The 15,173-nt window shown below is 34.9% G+C and overlaps 2 protein-coding genes across 2 annotated transcripts; one reads left to right on the top strand and one right to left on the bottom strand.

The window, feature by feature from the left end:
- Positions 1 to 921: 921 nt before the first annotated feature.
- Positions 922 to 1,825, bottom strand: LOC5564470. Its single transcript, XM_001648763.2, has 4 exons — positions 1,628 to 1,825; positions 1,482 to 1,573; positions 1,241 to 1,409; positions 922 to 1,175 (listed from the first exon to the last, which is right to left on the bottom strand). The coding sequence occupies exons 1-4, from the start codon at positions 1,764 to 1,766 to the stop codon at positions 1,063 to 1,065; spliced, it is 513 nt and encodes a 170-aa protein (XP_001648813.1). The 5' UTR covers positions 1,767 to 1,825; the 3' UTR covers positions 922 to 1,062.
- A 10,910-nt stretch (positions 1,826 to 12,735) lies between these two features.
- LOC5564473 lies at positions 12,736 to 14,231 on the top strand. Its single transcript, XM_001648762.2, has 4 exons — positions 12,736 to 13,025; positions 13,083 to 13,174; positions 13,251 to 13,428; positions 13,521 to 14,231. Exons 1-4 carry the CDS (start codon positions 12,887 to 12,889, stop codon positions 13,616 to 13,618), a joined length of 507 nt encoding a protein of 168 aa, XP_001648812.2. The 5' UTR covers positions 12,736 to 12,886; the 3' UTR covers positions 13,619 to 14,231.
- Positions 14,232 to 15,173: the final 942 nt, after the last annotated feature.

A 15,173-nucleotide genomic window follows, 5' to 3' on the forward strand; every position in this document is an offset into this window, starting at 1 on the left:
CACCACCTTCCCTTTTCTTGATGCAGTATAAAACTTCTGTTCTGGAAGCTATTTGAAATCCGCCTTCACCTAAGCAAAATTTTGCTGCACTGCCCCTCTTACTTGGACGTTGTTTTGAAAACTGGAGAGCAAAAGGTGAAAACTTATTATAGCAACTAATTTACATACTTTCAACTTTCAAATGCAGCATTTCAGGTTTTATCCATGAATTTTCAACAGAAATACTTCAATCTAAAATCGATAAATTTTTGCGCGTTCCAGTCTTTATAGCTTACTCGATAACAATTTATGACTGTATTCAGTAAAAGTAAACGCTTGCATTGCTCTGATTTACTATTGGTTGGTGTTTGAATCTTGAAGAATGTTCATTGTAGTTTAAAAATCATGTATTTGATAAAATTTGGAAGAGTAAATGGGAGCAAAAAAAAGTTACGTTATATCGAGTTACGTTATAAAAAGATTACGTTATATCGAGGTATGACTGTGTGTAGTTTTTCTTGCTGTGCAAATCTGTATGGAAAACTCATTAATCCGAAGATTTCTTCACTGAAGCTTAATTTCTGAATGTCAATAAGAGTATCATGATTGATCGCTTTCTCTCATAACTAGTGTTGATAAATGTCAAAATGTAGTAACACTAAAATGCTTATAGCAGTCTTTCATGCGAAATATAGCAACTGCCAATATTACACACCGATAGTAATTCGAAAAAGGTCACATGGAATTCCACTGGGAAGGATTATGTGAGCAATTTACTATTGTCAAAGTCGTGATATTCTTGACATTCACCAGCCCTGCTCACAACAACACTAGTTGGTCCAGCAAGCTGATTTCACACCAGCGACGATGTTGCAGCGATCAAAATCCAAATATAGAACCATATGCCATTAATCATTTCGGCCAATTTCTTCTGGAGACTGATTGTTGCTTCTAATGCATTCCTCATTTGTTTGTTTTATTTTAAATACCATATGTTATGAATCCGCTTTTCGCGCTTTTCTTACAAAATAAACAATGTTTTATGTTATTTAGGCCAACGCACTGGCTCACGATCATTTCACATCATGCTTGTATGTACACCACTTCCGGTACTCTTTTCTTGTCGTATGGGGGTGTACCATCTCTCAGGTACTTTAGAACTCCATGCAGGATCATCAGCTCCACAACCGTCATCCCTAAGAGTAAATTCGGAGGAACATTTTCAGACGAGTTTTTCAACGTCACACACATAGTACTTTACCTAACAAGCCAACACACAATGAAGTAAGCGCTAAAATTTCACCGGAAGTGAGACCTTCGACGTATTGATCGTCATTGTGAAAAACTGCCCAGCAAGTCCACAGGGCAATCAGCGAGAGGGTTCTCACCACGACAAACACTCGATTCACTCGAACGGCACATATTTTTCTCTAAACAAAAACATACCTCATATAAGTGGGATGCACTATTTCGGACTTTTTTCGTGACACTAATCGACAAACCTCTTCAATGCCATCTTTTAGCAATCCAGCAAACATTGCCGACAATATGCAGATCTTTAGGGTGACCGCCAGTATGATGATGTTTTTCGTTCCTGAAATGAATCTCATGATTTAATTCAATAATTTATCAATCTTCAAATACATACCATCAGGGCAGGAAAAATCTCGACAGGCCGGCTTTGCCTCCATCAGCTGATACAAACAGACGGCGGCACCGAAAGCCGCCAAAAGGCAGCATATGACGACATAAATTGATCCGATGCGACGATATGCATTCACGTCCATTTTTTTGCGCGGACTGCGAGCAACAAACGTTTTAGGCGCACTAAACACGAACGTTGAATCATTCTCTGATGCCCCGTTGGTGGATGCTTTGCCACTGATCACATGGATGACGTACGCGTCAACGAATTTGTCCCTTTGTGATTCAGTATGGAACAATTGTTCACGGCGGGTACGTCGTTTATACGAACTTAGTAGAGTGTGACTACTAAGATCAGTGGCCTTCAACCTAATGGATTATGTAGGTCTCGTAAGTTCTCAAAATATATCGAATAAATGGAATAATTATGAGCTCCGATATGGTTCCTTCAGGCTTTTTCCAAGAGTAAGTAATAAGTAAGTCAAACATCTGAATTAACAAAATTTCAAACACCTCACCTTAAAATATGAAACTATTCACAAAGTTAAAATCAGATAAAATGTCTTGGATATAACTCTCAGACTTTTGAAGTCCCCAAACAAGAAAAAAAAAATCACTTTAAATTTTAATGTTTATGTTGCTTCAACAGAACTTAAACTACATCAATAAGCTAGAAGTCAAAGTTTTTGTGAAAATGTGATTTGACTACATGTTAAATTCTCCGGCCCACCATAGCTTTGACTCTGGATTGCAGATAACTTGTAGTAGAAATCCTACAGATATTAAGCTGGTCCTGAACTAATAACTACATATTATTACTATCTATCAATTCTTGATAATCTTAAGTATCTAACAGGGAGAAATGTGTAAAATTACAGCATGTGAGCCACTCCACATTACTGTTTAAAATCCACACAAAACACACAAAACCTGCTGGAGTTCCGCATGCGGAACGCGTGCCGCAGTTTGGTGATCACTGACTAAGACGATTGTTTTTCGCGAGCGTGAGGAAAATCGTGTGGTAAGTGCAAGTGCCACTTGAGAAGAGGCATAAGTTCGGGTCGAGCATGGATATGCAGGTGTAAGTAGTGCAACGATTGTTTACGATCTGTACTCAAATAACTACTTAAATGGATGCAAATGCAAATCCCTGCTATGCTTCGCGTACAACCCCATTTGTGATTGAGTATGTAGTTCTAAATTTGAAATAAAATTATGTTTCTACGCTAATGAATAATGAATGAAAGCTCGAATATCAAGTTATATACATACAGATATTTAAGCAAAGGTCCTTTGGGATCATTGCGAAAAAGTGCCTTAAAGAATAATTAACACGTAGCAAAGGTAAAGAGCAAAAGAACATACAGTACTGGACAGAATAAAGCCGTTTTTGATAAAAAGTGGTCAAGCTTGGAGGACTGGATCTCGGCTTCTAGTGATCCGATTGATCTGAACTAATCACCACAGTTAAGAGATATCATGATACAGTTAAACCTCCATGAGTCGATGTTCCATTACTCGATATCGACTTATGGAACCATACTAAAAATCAAATTTCATGGTTACTATGATGGCCATAGGCGTAAATAGCCATCAGACTTGAAGGGGGCCACGGCCCCATCTCATGAGAGATAAAAGTCGTAAAGGATTTAGATAACTTAACAAGTCTTGTTTCGATAATATTTGTGAAACGATTATAGTGGTGCACTTTTATGCACTTTCATACAGAGGTAAATCAAAACCTAAAAATCGTCCAAAACCGACTGATCAACTTTCTCAACTTACCAAATGTCACTTTTATGGAAATAAAGTAAAAATTTATGTTTTCGTTTTAGATAGCCAAGATGGCGTATTCAACCCAATCTTATAGATCTCGAATGGAATACAAGAATTTAAAAGCAGATAATAATCAGAATTTACCTTTCCAATTCAATTTGAACTAGATGTTTGCAAAGTTATAAAACAAGATTTGTCTTGTTAAATCTTTAAATTTAAATGTATCACCCAAGCCTTTGAAAAAAAAATGCTTGCTAGTTTGAAAATATGGATTATTGTTGCTCAGCATTTCTGTAGCAAACGATTCATTTCTCTAAACCTCTCGAAACCAACATTTATACATAGGATTGAATCATACCTTTTATGTTAGAGTTAAGAACTTTAAATCCTAAAGCTGCTTGGGTACCAAAATATTGAAAGATTGAAGTTTTTTTTTGTATTCAAATAAAGCTGTCGTCAGCAAATTCGTACGATAACAGTTGTTTTAAGAAAACAGGACGGAAGGTATTATGCTCATGGACAGTGCCGTAGCGTGTTGTTGGCTAGGTTGGCACCCGCCAAGGGCGCCAGACTTACAACATTCAAAAAATCTGAACCAGGAAAAAACTCTCACAGAAATCTGAGTTACATTTTCAAAGAGTTTCATGCTTGGCGTTCTAGAACAATTGCAGCTGCCAATAAAAAAGTGAATCATGTAACAAGCAAGCGCTTTTTATTAATAAATAAAGCAAATTCCTAGTTTTCCATGTGTTATTTCGAATTTCTGAAAGATATCTTAACGAAACACAAATTTCCTTCCAAATTTCTCTGATTCTTCCTAAAAAAAATACTTATTAGAATTTATTTAACTTGATCAAAAGGAATTTATTTATTTGAATACTCATGGCAAAACAACTAAAACCATGTTTTCTGAAGGAGTTGTTATACATAATCATTATACATTTTTTTTCTAGAAGCTTCTTCAATATATTTTTGAAACAAATGAAAATATAGTTAGCACATTGTATTTAAGAGAATAAAATAATTATCCAGTGTATTCAATGCTCATAGAAACAACTCTGCAGACGTGTCTCATAAACAATAATTTTCTTATGAATTCCTTCGAAGCATCTTTTAGATAATCTTTAACAGTTCTCGAAAAAATCTAGTCACTACTCAGTTTTCAACACGACGCAAGACAACAGTGAATACTTAAGTCTGAATATGATATTTATGTGGGTTTCGAAAATCATTTCATAAAATAGTCGTCAAAAAATCATTCATCGAATTGATCCGTATTGATAGTATTGGAACGTGTAAATTTATATTACATTTCATTTAAATTTGCCTTCATTTTTAAAACAAATGGAAAATTGTGGTAAATGCGATGAAGGTCATTTTGCTACATGCAACTCGATGTAATATTTTTGAATTGTGAACAATAAAAGTTGATTTAAAGTGGGACAGGGTGATGTAATAATTCATAACATTAGCTCAAAATTTAATCACATTCAAACTTGCATCATGAAAACAATTGGCTTGGGGGCGCCCAAAGGAATGTTTGCCAAGGGCGCCGTGAGGCCACGCTACGGCTCTGCTCATGGATTTAATAATATTCAATCATAGTAAGGCAGAGCAAAAGTTCGACCTTAGTGGTATAATCAATTTTTTTATAAAAACAATAGCAGTTGAAAATGAATACCATTCAGTGAACCTTCAACATATTTGCTATAATTTCGCTGATTGTCTTAAACAAACTTTTGCCCTATCGGTGGGGTTCGACACTTTTACGACAGACATACTTTATATAAACTTATGTTTACAGATACATACACTCTAATTTTTCATCAAAAAATTGCTCAAAATGAGAAATGATGGTGACTTCTTTCGCACGATCAGGCAAATTTCGCTAAACTTGAAGATAATATGTGAATTTGGGGTAATTTGTAAATTTCTCTGCTAGATTATATGGGTCGAGCTTTTGGCTCGCTGATTTTAACTTTTGCCACACTATGGGCCAAAAATTGATTTCAAACAATTATGCAGTAACTAATACACCTCAAAGCATCCTTATGATGCCCTTACATAAAAAATCTAAGAAGAAATTATCCTTTTTGATTTCCATGCAATGATAGTTTGATAAAAAATTATAATTTTTACATTAAAAAAACAACAAATAGCTAATATTTTTCTCAATCTCAATCGATTCTTAAGATATTTGTAGTGAAAGTCTCTTACTTGAACACTATGGCATTTATGAGCTTTGATTTGATTTGAGCAATAAATCCTAAACATTCGATATCTTATCATTAACCTAGAAACAAGTTTTATCTATTTTTCATACAAATAACGCAACGTCTTCTAATTACAGAAATTTTACATGAATGCACATATATTTATAACGAAAAAAAACATCTCTGGACTGATTTGATTTGGTGACCGACCTGGTGTAGAACACACGTCGAGGACCTGGGATCGAATCCCAATCTGGAGGTAGTCACTAGGGTGGTTCAAAATTTAAAAATGTTTGAGAATCCAATCTCCCATATGTTCCCTACCATCCTTACCATAAAATAGTGTTCTGTGAAATTTTCAGCTTTCTAGGTGGTGATTTAAAGGTGGCCCAAAGACAATGTAGGTTTATATGGAAATTACTATGGAGAATTTTTGAGATATGTTCTTAACACGCTAGTACTGTAATATTAGTACAAACTTATTTTCCCATTTTGAAAACTCATCCTTCAAACCACAATAAAGAAATTTTCTGAAGAGAGAAATTCAATCCAACGGATAGTAGAAGAGATATTCATGAGTTTGTTTGCTATTATTTAGCTTAATATGGGATTATAGCCCTGCAAACATGTATAAAAATCCCAAACAAAATAAGCTTAATAGGGAGTTGTTTTTTCAGCAACATCCTTCATCAAGATTTGAAGAATGAGTTTTCAATATGGGATGATAAATTTCTACTTACATTGCAGTACTAGCGTGTTAGGAACATTTCTCAAAAATTTTCCATAGTAATTTCCATATAAACCTACATTGTCTTTGGGCCACCTTTAAATCACCATCTAGAAAGCTTTTACAGAACACTATTTTTATGGTAAGGATGGTAAAGAGCATATGGGAGATTGGATTTTCAAACATTTTTAAATTTTGAACCGCCCTACTAGTCACTTATATAACATGGAAAAAAAATTGATGCGACATCCACGATTTTACACGGTTCGATGTGTATTTTTTGTACGAATCCACCACTATCTTACTATATGAATAGTAATATACAACGTAGTTACAACTTTTAAAATGGTTTTGACATAATATTTGGTATAAATTAGGGGTGGTGGTCTTACCTCATCAACAGTGGTCGGTTTTATTCCGCTTGCGCCATTTTCACAAGTAGAGCCTTATTTCACAGCTAAAAATTTACAATTCATTTTTCACTTCACTGAAGCATATTTCACATTTATGTTAAAGCATGGACGGATAATTTGTTATGTTTTGACAAAAATCCCTTCCGAAACCCTTAAGTGAGCATCTGTTAAAATTAGATCAAATGCAGTATCTACGAGCAAAAACTTTGTTTTTGACATTTGTTATGAAAAAATAATGTTGGTATCACCCTGAATGCTTTGAAATGTCAAAAATCTTGTGTTTATGCAAAGTGCTTGGGGATCTTTCAAGAAAATCGCTGTTTTCATACCAAACTGAAGGTGGTCCGTCTTACCCCGGCGGGCGCTCTTACCCCGTCTTCCCCTAAAGGAATTTCAATGTTCACAGTTTTGCTGTCACATTTGAATGCAACTGTTTCACTGTCGTCTACTTACTAGCAGTTTATATCTGTTCCTGACGTCTCGGAGGCAAATTTATCGAATGGCTCTACCTATCTCAAGTGATATTCATTATTCCTTATGCATCTGGTACACGGGTAAAAATGCGGCACTCTAAAACAGGAGAAAGAGTCATGATTTCGGGAGGAAAGTGTGTTTTCATGTTATGAAAATACACCATGACCAAAAGTCATGAAATCATGAAGCATTTTAGCGTAACGCCGGCTGTACGTTACGTTTTCAATTTTTAGCGAAGAAAAATGGCAATTCAAATTCTCAAATCATGAAGCATGTATGCTGGAACCATGAATAAAATTCATGGAAACATAAGCACTATTCATGGATTTAGTCATCTGTCATTTATGATTCCTATTTTTGATACGAAAAGTGACAGTTTCGGTCATGAAATCATGAAGCAGAATCTGATGTCATGAACACAGGTCATGAAAACATAAGCACTTTTCATATTTTCAGATGTCTGTCATTAATGATTCCAATTTTGGTGCTGAAAAATGCAGGAACGCTAATATTCGGTGGCTAGGTTTGTACGCGAAATGTTGTTTTGAGCATCAATTGAACTGGGCTGTTGGATTGTATCAGTGATGGAACACTCCTTAACAACTCTGCGGATGTGGAAAGTGGAACTGGACCATCCGGCTGCCGAAGGCCTTTTGTGACCTGCTCTGTTTTGGATGTGGGGAATGCACCACTTCCGAACAGTTGAAATCGCCGACGAGATTGTCAAGCAAAATCTTCGCTCTAAATCAAATATTGCCCGGTTCTGCAAAGTCAGGATTAAGTAAGTACATTGATTGTGTTGTGGAACAATGTGGGAACTCACGAGAATTTCACCAAGAATGTCATCGATATGATGACAGAGTTCCGAAAAATTTAAACTTTTTCAAAAACAAAACCTTTTTTCATAATTTCACAAGAAAAGATCACCGATCGCCATGAGACACGTTGACTAAGGTGAAGAAAGTGACAGTTAGATTTGGGTAACGCCCTGAGCATACGAATTCTTGGGCTTCGTGGCCGTGCGGTTAGTGTCGTCAGGCATTTAATCGCATCGTGCCATGGGGTGCGGGTTCGATTCCCGCTTCAGCCATTGAAACTTTTCGTCAGGAATGTTTCATGGCTGTGCCATTGGAGCATGCTTGTCCGTTGTCTAGTGTTAAGTTACAGTCTGTGCAGCTAAATGGCTGAAGACGGTGTCCGTGTCTTTTTATAATAGTCACCATTTCATGACTTTTAGTCATGATATCATGAAACATAAATTTTATGAAATCATGACTTTTTGTTCATGAATCCGGCAACGGATTTTTCCGTGTACCTTTTACTAGTTCGTACCTACGGGATTTCTGAGCTATAAATACTGGCTGCCGAAGGCGCAGAAGAGAGACCTTCCCGGACTCATGGAAACGTGTGTTGGCGATTATTGGTTTTCTTTGCGGTGGCGAGTTTGACAATTTTATTTTTTTGTAAGGTGAAATTGCCAATTTGAGTTGAACTAAATTATTCTATAGAGCTGACGAAATTGTCGTATATTGTTCATTTGTGAAGCGATTGCTATATTGAGATGAACGAAATTGTTCTTTAGTGTTGACGAAGTTGTCAAATATAATGTTGAGCAATATGAATCAAATGATTTGAATGTTTTGTTGTAGTCATGGAATAGGTGCTATGAAGATACTATTGTGGAATTTTTTGGGTACATTTTCGATTGTTCGATTTATGAGTTGTTGTAACGTGAAGGTTAAAGTTTCTAAAGGAGAAGGACTGTCATGTCTACCTATCTCAAGTGATATTCATTATTCCTTATGCATTTGGTACCTTGGTACTAGTTCGTACTTACGGGATTTCTGAGCTATAAATACTGGCTGCCGAAGGCACAGAAGAGAGACTTCCCGAACTGTGGACTGATTAACATATTATTTTATTTTTTATTTGCAGGATATAAAAAAATGTATACAAACAAAAGTTCGCTTACTGCACTATTGTTTATTTTCGAGATTTTTTTTTGTAAATCTTTACCATAACTCTCATACACAAACATTCCCCAGTAACAAAGATTCGTTCTAGATAATTGATCACAAAATATCGCAGCTTGTTTTAAATTATGAAAAGACTTTGGGTTTATAATTAACAATACCACTACAAATGGATCAAGCCAGTTCTTCTTATTCTAAAACATGCTTCAACGAATTTCAATATCGGGAAAGGCAAAAAGGAAACAGTATGGCAGTGTGTGATGTTTAAAAATACATATTGCTATTGCCTGTCAAACAATGATCATCCATAAATTTATATTCAAAATGCATTTAATGCGTCTAGTATCGATACTAAAAACTAGTTTTAACTGTATTGTCATTTTTTCTCCATTTTTTTTTCGGGGGGGTGGGGGGGTGTAGTTTGTCAAGCCCATGGTTCAGGGGGGCCAGGCCCCCTGGCCCCTCCCTATTTACGCCAATGATGATGGCCCCTTCAAGCAGCTTTGCATAGCATTGCTGTTCCATGACTCGATATTTCCGTGAATCGATGGTCCCTTCAATATCGACTCATGGAGGGTTGACTGTATTTACTCAACAAAATAAATCAACAATATATACCAAATTTTCCGAAGACGCAATTTCAATAAGTGGTCACAATTTTGAGATATCTGCAAACCAAAAGTTTCATCTGGAAAATTGTTCCTCCAAAAATAACCTGACTTGTTAATGAGGCTACTTATTCAAAAAGCTTTTGAAGAATAAGCCCATTTTTGGAAATAAAAAATATTGATTGTTGAATTTTCAGCCAATTTCTAATAATCATTAATTTTGATAACCTTCAAATTCGACCCTTCTGAACGTTGTTCCTCATTTGTGTGAAATTTAATTATTTTAGAGGCCTTTTTATCGTCACATAACGCGCGTGTAAAACTTTTGATTTTTTTTTTGTATATTTTAGAAATTGTATTATTTTAAATATTAAAAAGTACGGCAAAACTCTTTTTTTAATTTTTTTCATAAATGGGTATCAGAAAAGGCTTAAAAAAATGATAAAGGATAGGGTTGTTCAAAAATAAAAAAAAAGAATCAAAATTGATGAATTAGCGGGAAAAAATGAATCATTGTCCAAAACCTGTGAAGATTGATGTTAAATTAGGCAACATTGACGAATTATGTTAAGAATGTAGAATTTCCTTAGGAATTGCCTACCTTTAAGCGCATTACGCGGTTTGAGGGGTTTTAATTTTTTTTAAAATAACTCCAAAAGTAAATGACTTGTAAGCATTTGGACATCATATTCGGCTTCAGAAGCCAAGTATTGACGTTTTTAATATTAACAAACGTTGTTTACATAAGTGATCAATGTTTCCCCATATCAGCTAAATCAAAAAATCGCCTAAAACATTTTAATAAACATGCTTAAATCTTTCAAAAAACAAAATGCAGTATATGGTCACGAGATATTGGTGACATTACTTGTTTTAAAAATATAAAACTTGCAACATTTGCTTTTTCAAAGGAAATATTTAAAAAATATCCTTGAAACTGATCAATGTTACCCCGGATTACGGTAACTCTGAATCTTAGGCTCATACTCTCACAGAATTTAAAAAAAAAAATGTTTACCGTGATTCACACACAATGCTTGGTATGATTATAATAAAGACTTAAAAATGCATAAAGATTTAAAAAAAAATCTTAATCAGGATTTTTAAGAATTTTTGATACGTCTTTCACGGATAACACAGAATTCTAACGAAGATTTTCGTGAAAGCTTGAACAGGATTTAAAAACATTCTGGGTAATTCTTATAATACTACGTCAGACCGAAGTATGATTTTTATGGGCATTATTTTCAAGAGTCCAAAATTTCTAGGATTGATTCTTCAAAGTATTCTGAAACAGATTATTACATAATTTTGAAAGACACACTCAGCAGCAAGTATCTGTTTTTCAATTTCTCAAATTAAATTTGCTTCATTCACTGATTTTTGTCAGATTTCATGAACTTCATTTACTGACTTTTGTTAGAATTCATGCGAATATTTGTGCTTTTAAGAATGTGGCCCGCCATACAAAATTGTTTCTGCGATTTGGCCCGCGGTTCAAAAAGGTTAGGCAGGCCTGATCTAAGGTGATGTGCTTTTCATTGGACTCGGATCAATCATTCTAGGGATTGCAGATTTTTCTATCATTCGATGGCATAGAAAGAAAGCGATGAAATAATATCATGTATGTGAACTAGGTACAATGAAACTGTTGGTAATCAAACAAATTAAAACCGAATTTAGTACGATTTAGGATGCAGAGCTAATTGGGCACTTCCATGATTCACTTTGGCATGTGGAGTTTTTCTCCGCCGAATTATCTGAAATTTTTCAATAAGAAGCACTTAAATAGGACACATACTGTTGTCAAATATGAGCTCAGTGGCTTTAAAAAAAAACCCTCTGCCGAAGTGAATTAAAAGTGCCAAGAATTGGATCCGGCTCCCTATACCATTCTATTCCACTAGAGTTTGTATCCTTTGACAGATACACGTATTTCTTATTATCGTTGATATACCATTTGGAAAAAAATCATCTCATCGATACCAACAGAACATTACCAACCAATTACAGTATTTAATATTTATTCACACGTGTAGATCATATTAACCCTCTAATACCCAAATTTTTATTTTCGATTTAAGTATTATTTTTCGTAATCTAAAATCGTTCTAAACACGTTTCGGGCAATTATTTATTTTTATTCGCAAATTTTTAAATTTTGGTTTTTGATTTTTATAATTTTTATTTTTAAACATCCAGCTTTTTTCATTTTTTCTTGAAGCCTTTCCTAGCTGTTGATTTTTGGCAATAATAAAAATTTAAATTTTTACGGCACTTTTAAAAACATTAATTTTTTATTTTTTTTTCGGAGCATATTTTATTTTCCGTGTAACTAACGGAAAAACAGGTTTGAAATTATATTAATACCACCAGGCTCTTCTTTTGTGATGGGTTGATCGTAGAAAAATATAAAAAGTACAATTTTTATATTACATGTTAAATGAACCCCAGGCATTTGTAGGTTATATAAGATATGCAATTCTTCAAACAATTTCTAAAAATACAAAAAAGTTTCAAAAGTCATTAAAAACTTTTCTAATCTGCCTGTTATGAGTCAAAGTATAAGCCAAAAATAAAAACATTTTGATTTCCGAGCTACGAAAAAATATACAAAATTCCAAAGTGTACCCCGTCTAAAGGCGGGTTTGGGTATTAGAGGGTTAAGAAGTATTTCATTATTAAGCATTGAACTTTCTCATCTTAATTTAAGCAATGCAGTAGCAGTTTCATAGATGATCCCCCGTTGCTCACAATATGCAACCGATCATGATAAGTGAGAGGTGTCCTCACTTTTGTTCCAATCCCTGATGTCTACCATCTCACAAAACAAATGAATGTGGGTGACAATGATAGTATTACAGCCTATACACTAGTGCACTTGATTGTAAACAGTCTGCATGCGATGGTTTTTCCCCGCGATGCGGTAATTTGATTCTCTCCGGAACAAGCGGAGAGCGAGAATGCCACACTAAGTTCACGACAGTTAACTCGATCACAGCCAGTTGATCTCAGTTCGTTCGGTGATTTGGTAACTCCTCAATTTTGTTTAAGTAATCTTAAAATTTAACTATCAACAATGGAAGTTAAATCGTTCCGAACAATCGGATTTGTGTACCTTGTACTTTGTTGGATATTTTCCACCTTGGGAGTTATCTACTCTTTCCTTCACATTGTTGTGGGCAAGCCATATTGTGTCAATATTTTGTGTTATGAGGGTAAGTACAATCTAAGGAATTCATGTTGATCATATTAATCAGTCTTCAATGTTTCAGACAAAATAAGCTCCGGGATCGTAACGCTATGCATGGTTGGATTTGTTCTGTCAACTGTGTTTCTTGCATTTGTTAAGAGCGCAATTGAAGAGGTAATTCCCCACACTTCAAACGTTCTCTTCGTCGTAGTGTAAGATCTAATGCCATATGAATTTCATCTTTCCGAAGGCAAACGCATCCTTCATCAGCATCTATCGACCGATTGTTCAACTCCGCAATGTGCCTCTGATAGCGTTGTGGTGCTATCAGTATGTCATCCTAGAGTTGGAAAGGGCTCACGGAAACACATCGTCGAAAATACGGAATGCAGAATATCTCGCCTTGGCACTATTAGTCGGAACGACAGGTGAGTTCATTGAGGGATTTCGTAATATATTTTAATCGCTGTCACGGTAATGTTTCTTTTTTTATGGGAACTTCCATCTTTGTTTGGATTAGTCATCACCGGTTTGGAGCTGTGGGTTCTCAACGGCATCCAGAGATTATCGAAGCAGAAGCTGGTGGAAGATGTGGAAGATTGCAAGGAAGCGTCTTGAAGTATGTTACATGTTGAGAAAAAGGTCGAAGAGTGATACAGTTGGTTTGGATAATATTACTTTGATATGTTCAAAAAATGGAAATTGAGGAGGTGAGAAGCAAAGGGGTGTAAGTGAAAAAAATACACTTTTGAAAAATTTTGAGTTTAAAGCTCTTTCAGCAAATTTAATTCCACAAAAAATGTTTATGAACCAAAAAACAGGCAAATCATTTATTTTTTTTTTCGATGGACGGAAAATCACTTGAAAAAACAATGAAAAGTATGGAAACAGCACAATTTTTCAGTAAACTCAACTGAAAATCGACCTAAATTTCTCTTTTACCCCTTTGCGTTAGGATCCCTCAATTATCATTCCATTGCATTCAAATGTAAGGAGACGTGTAATATTCTTTACAGCTTAGTTTTCTTTGTCATGGGGAGTTTCTAAAACATTAATGACCTTAAATTCTGATGCTTTTTGTCTGCTTATGAACGCACTTAATTGCAATTAGGCCAAAAAAAACCCCTTCACATAATAAGGGAAACAAATAATTGCCGAAATTAGTGCAAGTTTCAATATCTCACAATTATTCAAGCAGTAAGTAAAACTTACTGTTTGTAAATATAAACATGTAAAGAAATCGGAAAAATCTACATTCGAGTACATGTAATCCTGCTAATTTATCAAATACTTATTGAAAAGCCCACTCGCGCCTGAACAATAAATGGAATCGTATTGTTATTTTGTTAACTACTATTTGTTACGTATACTATTTTTATAATTAACTTATTAATAAATCAAACATCAACAAAATCAATCAATATGGTATTCATTTCGTCAATTTTATGTATCTTAAATCACTTTCTAGTTGCAAAATAAGGATTTTTTCGGCACGAGTCGTACATTCATTCAATGAAGCTAGCATACAACAATTTTTATCATCACGAAAAAAAAACTTAAAGATTATTTCCAGACAAGACAAGACTTGCCAGGTCAAAGTACAAACACGAAACCAACTACACTGATCACACTATTAAGGGTCACCTAGTCACGATTATTAGTCACTCTGTTCCACATGCAGTGTAAATGAAAATGACCCATAATAGTCTGACCACTGTACCTGCCAAAAAAGTCCACCACTTGGTCGTTTTGACAAAGGCCTCCTTTCACATCGTCGAGTAGAATTGCAAGCAGGCATTTTTGCTAGCCCAGCAGTGTTGCTTATTCAATAAACTGAAGATTTTTTCTACGAAATGTTTTTGTTTTGAACCCCATTATAATTGATGTTAGGTCAACCACACATGTCCCTGAAATGTTCAAAAAAATAAGAATACTTAATAGTGAGGAGTATACTTGCAGGTGGGTGATTTCCTATGAAAATATCGTTATTTTTTAAATATAATTCCGATTCCTATAATAGCTTGCGTTCCTTATTTGCACTAATTGAACTATACGTGCTACAAATCAGCAAATATAAGCCTTCATATTTAAATTTGTTCCCAAGTTCTATTTTTCCAAAAAATAGTTGGTAACATTGGCTTTTATGTCGTCATAGATACAGGCTAGGATACAG

Source organism: Aedes aegypti, chromosome 2 (genome assembly GCF_002204515.2).
Source record: "Aedes aegypti strain LVP_AGWG chromosome 2, AaegL5.0 Primary Assembly, whole genome shotgun sequence".
Lineage (NCBI taxonomy): Eukaryota > Metazoa > Arthropoda > Insecta > Diptera > Culicidae > Aedes > Aedes aegypti.

Coding starts and splice junctions, on each gene's coding strand:
- LOC5564470 (XM_001648763.2), bottom strand. CDS start 1,766: ATGGACGTGAATGCATATCGTCGCATCGGATCAATTTATGTCGTCATA. Junction 1,410..1,481: donor TAAAAGATGGCATTGAAGAG/GTTTGTCGATTA, acceptor GTTTTTGTTTAG/AGAAAAATATGTGCCGTTCG. Junction 1,176..1,240: donor ATTGTGTGTTGGCTTGTTAG/GTAAAGTACTAT, acceptor ATTTACTCTTAG/GGATGACGGTTGTGGAGCTG.
- LOC5564473 (XM_001648762.2), top strand. CDS start 12,887: ATGGAAGTTAAATCGTTCCGAACAATCGGATTTGTGTACCTTGTACTT. Junction 13,175..13,250: donor TTAAGAGCGCAATTGAAGAG/GTAATTCCCCAC, acceptor ATCTTTCCGAAG/GCAAACGCATCCTTCATCAG. Junction 13,429..13,520: donor ACTATTAGTCGGAACGACAG/GTGAGTTCATTG, acceptor TGTTTGGATTAG/TCATCACCGGTTTGGAGCTG.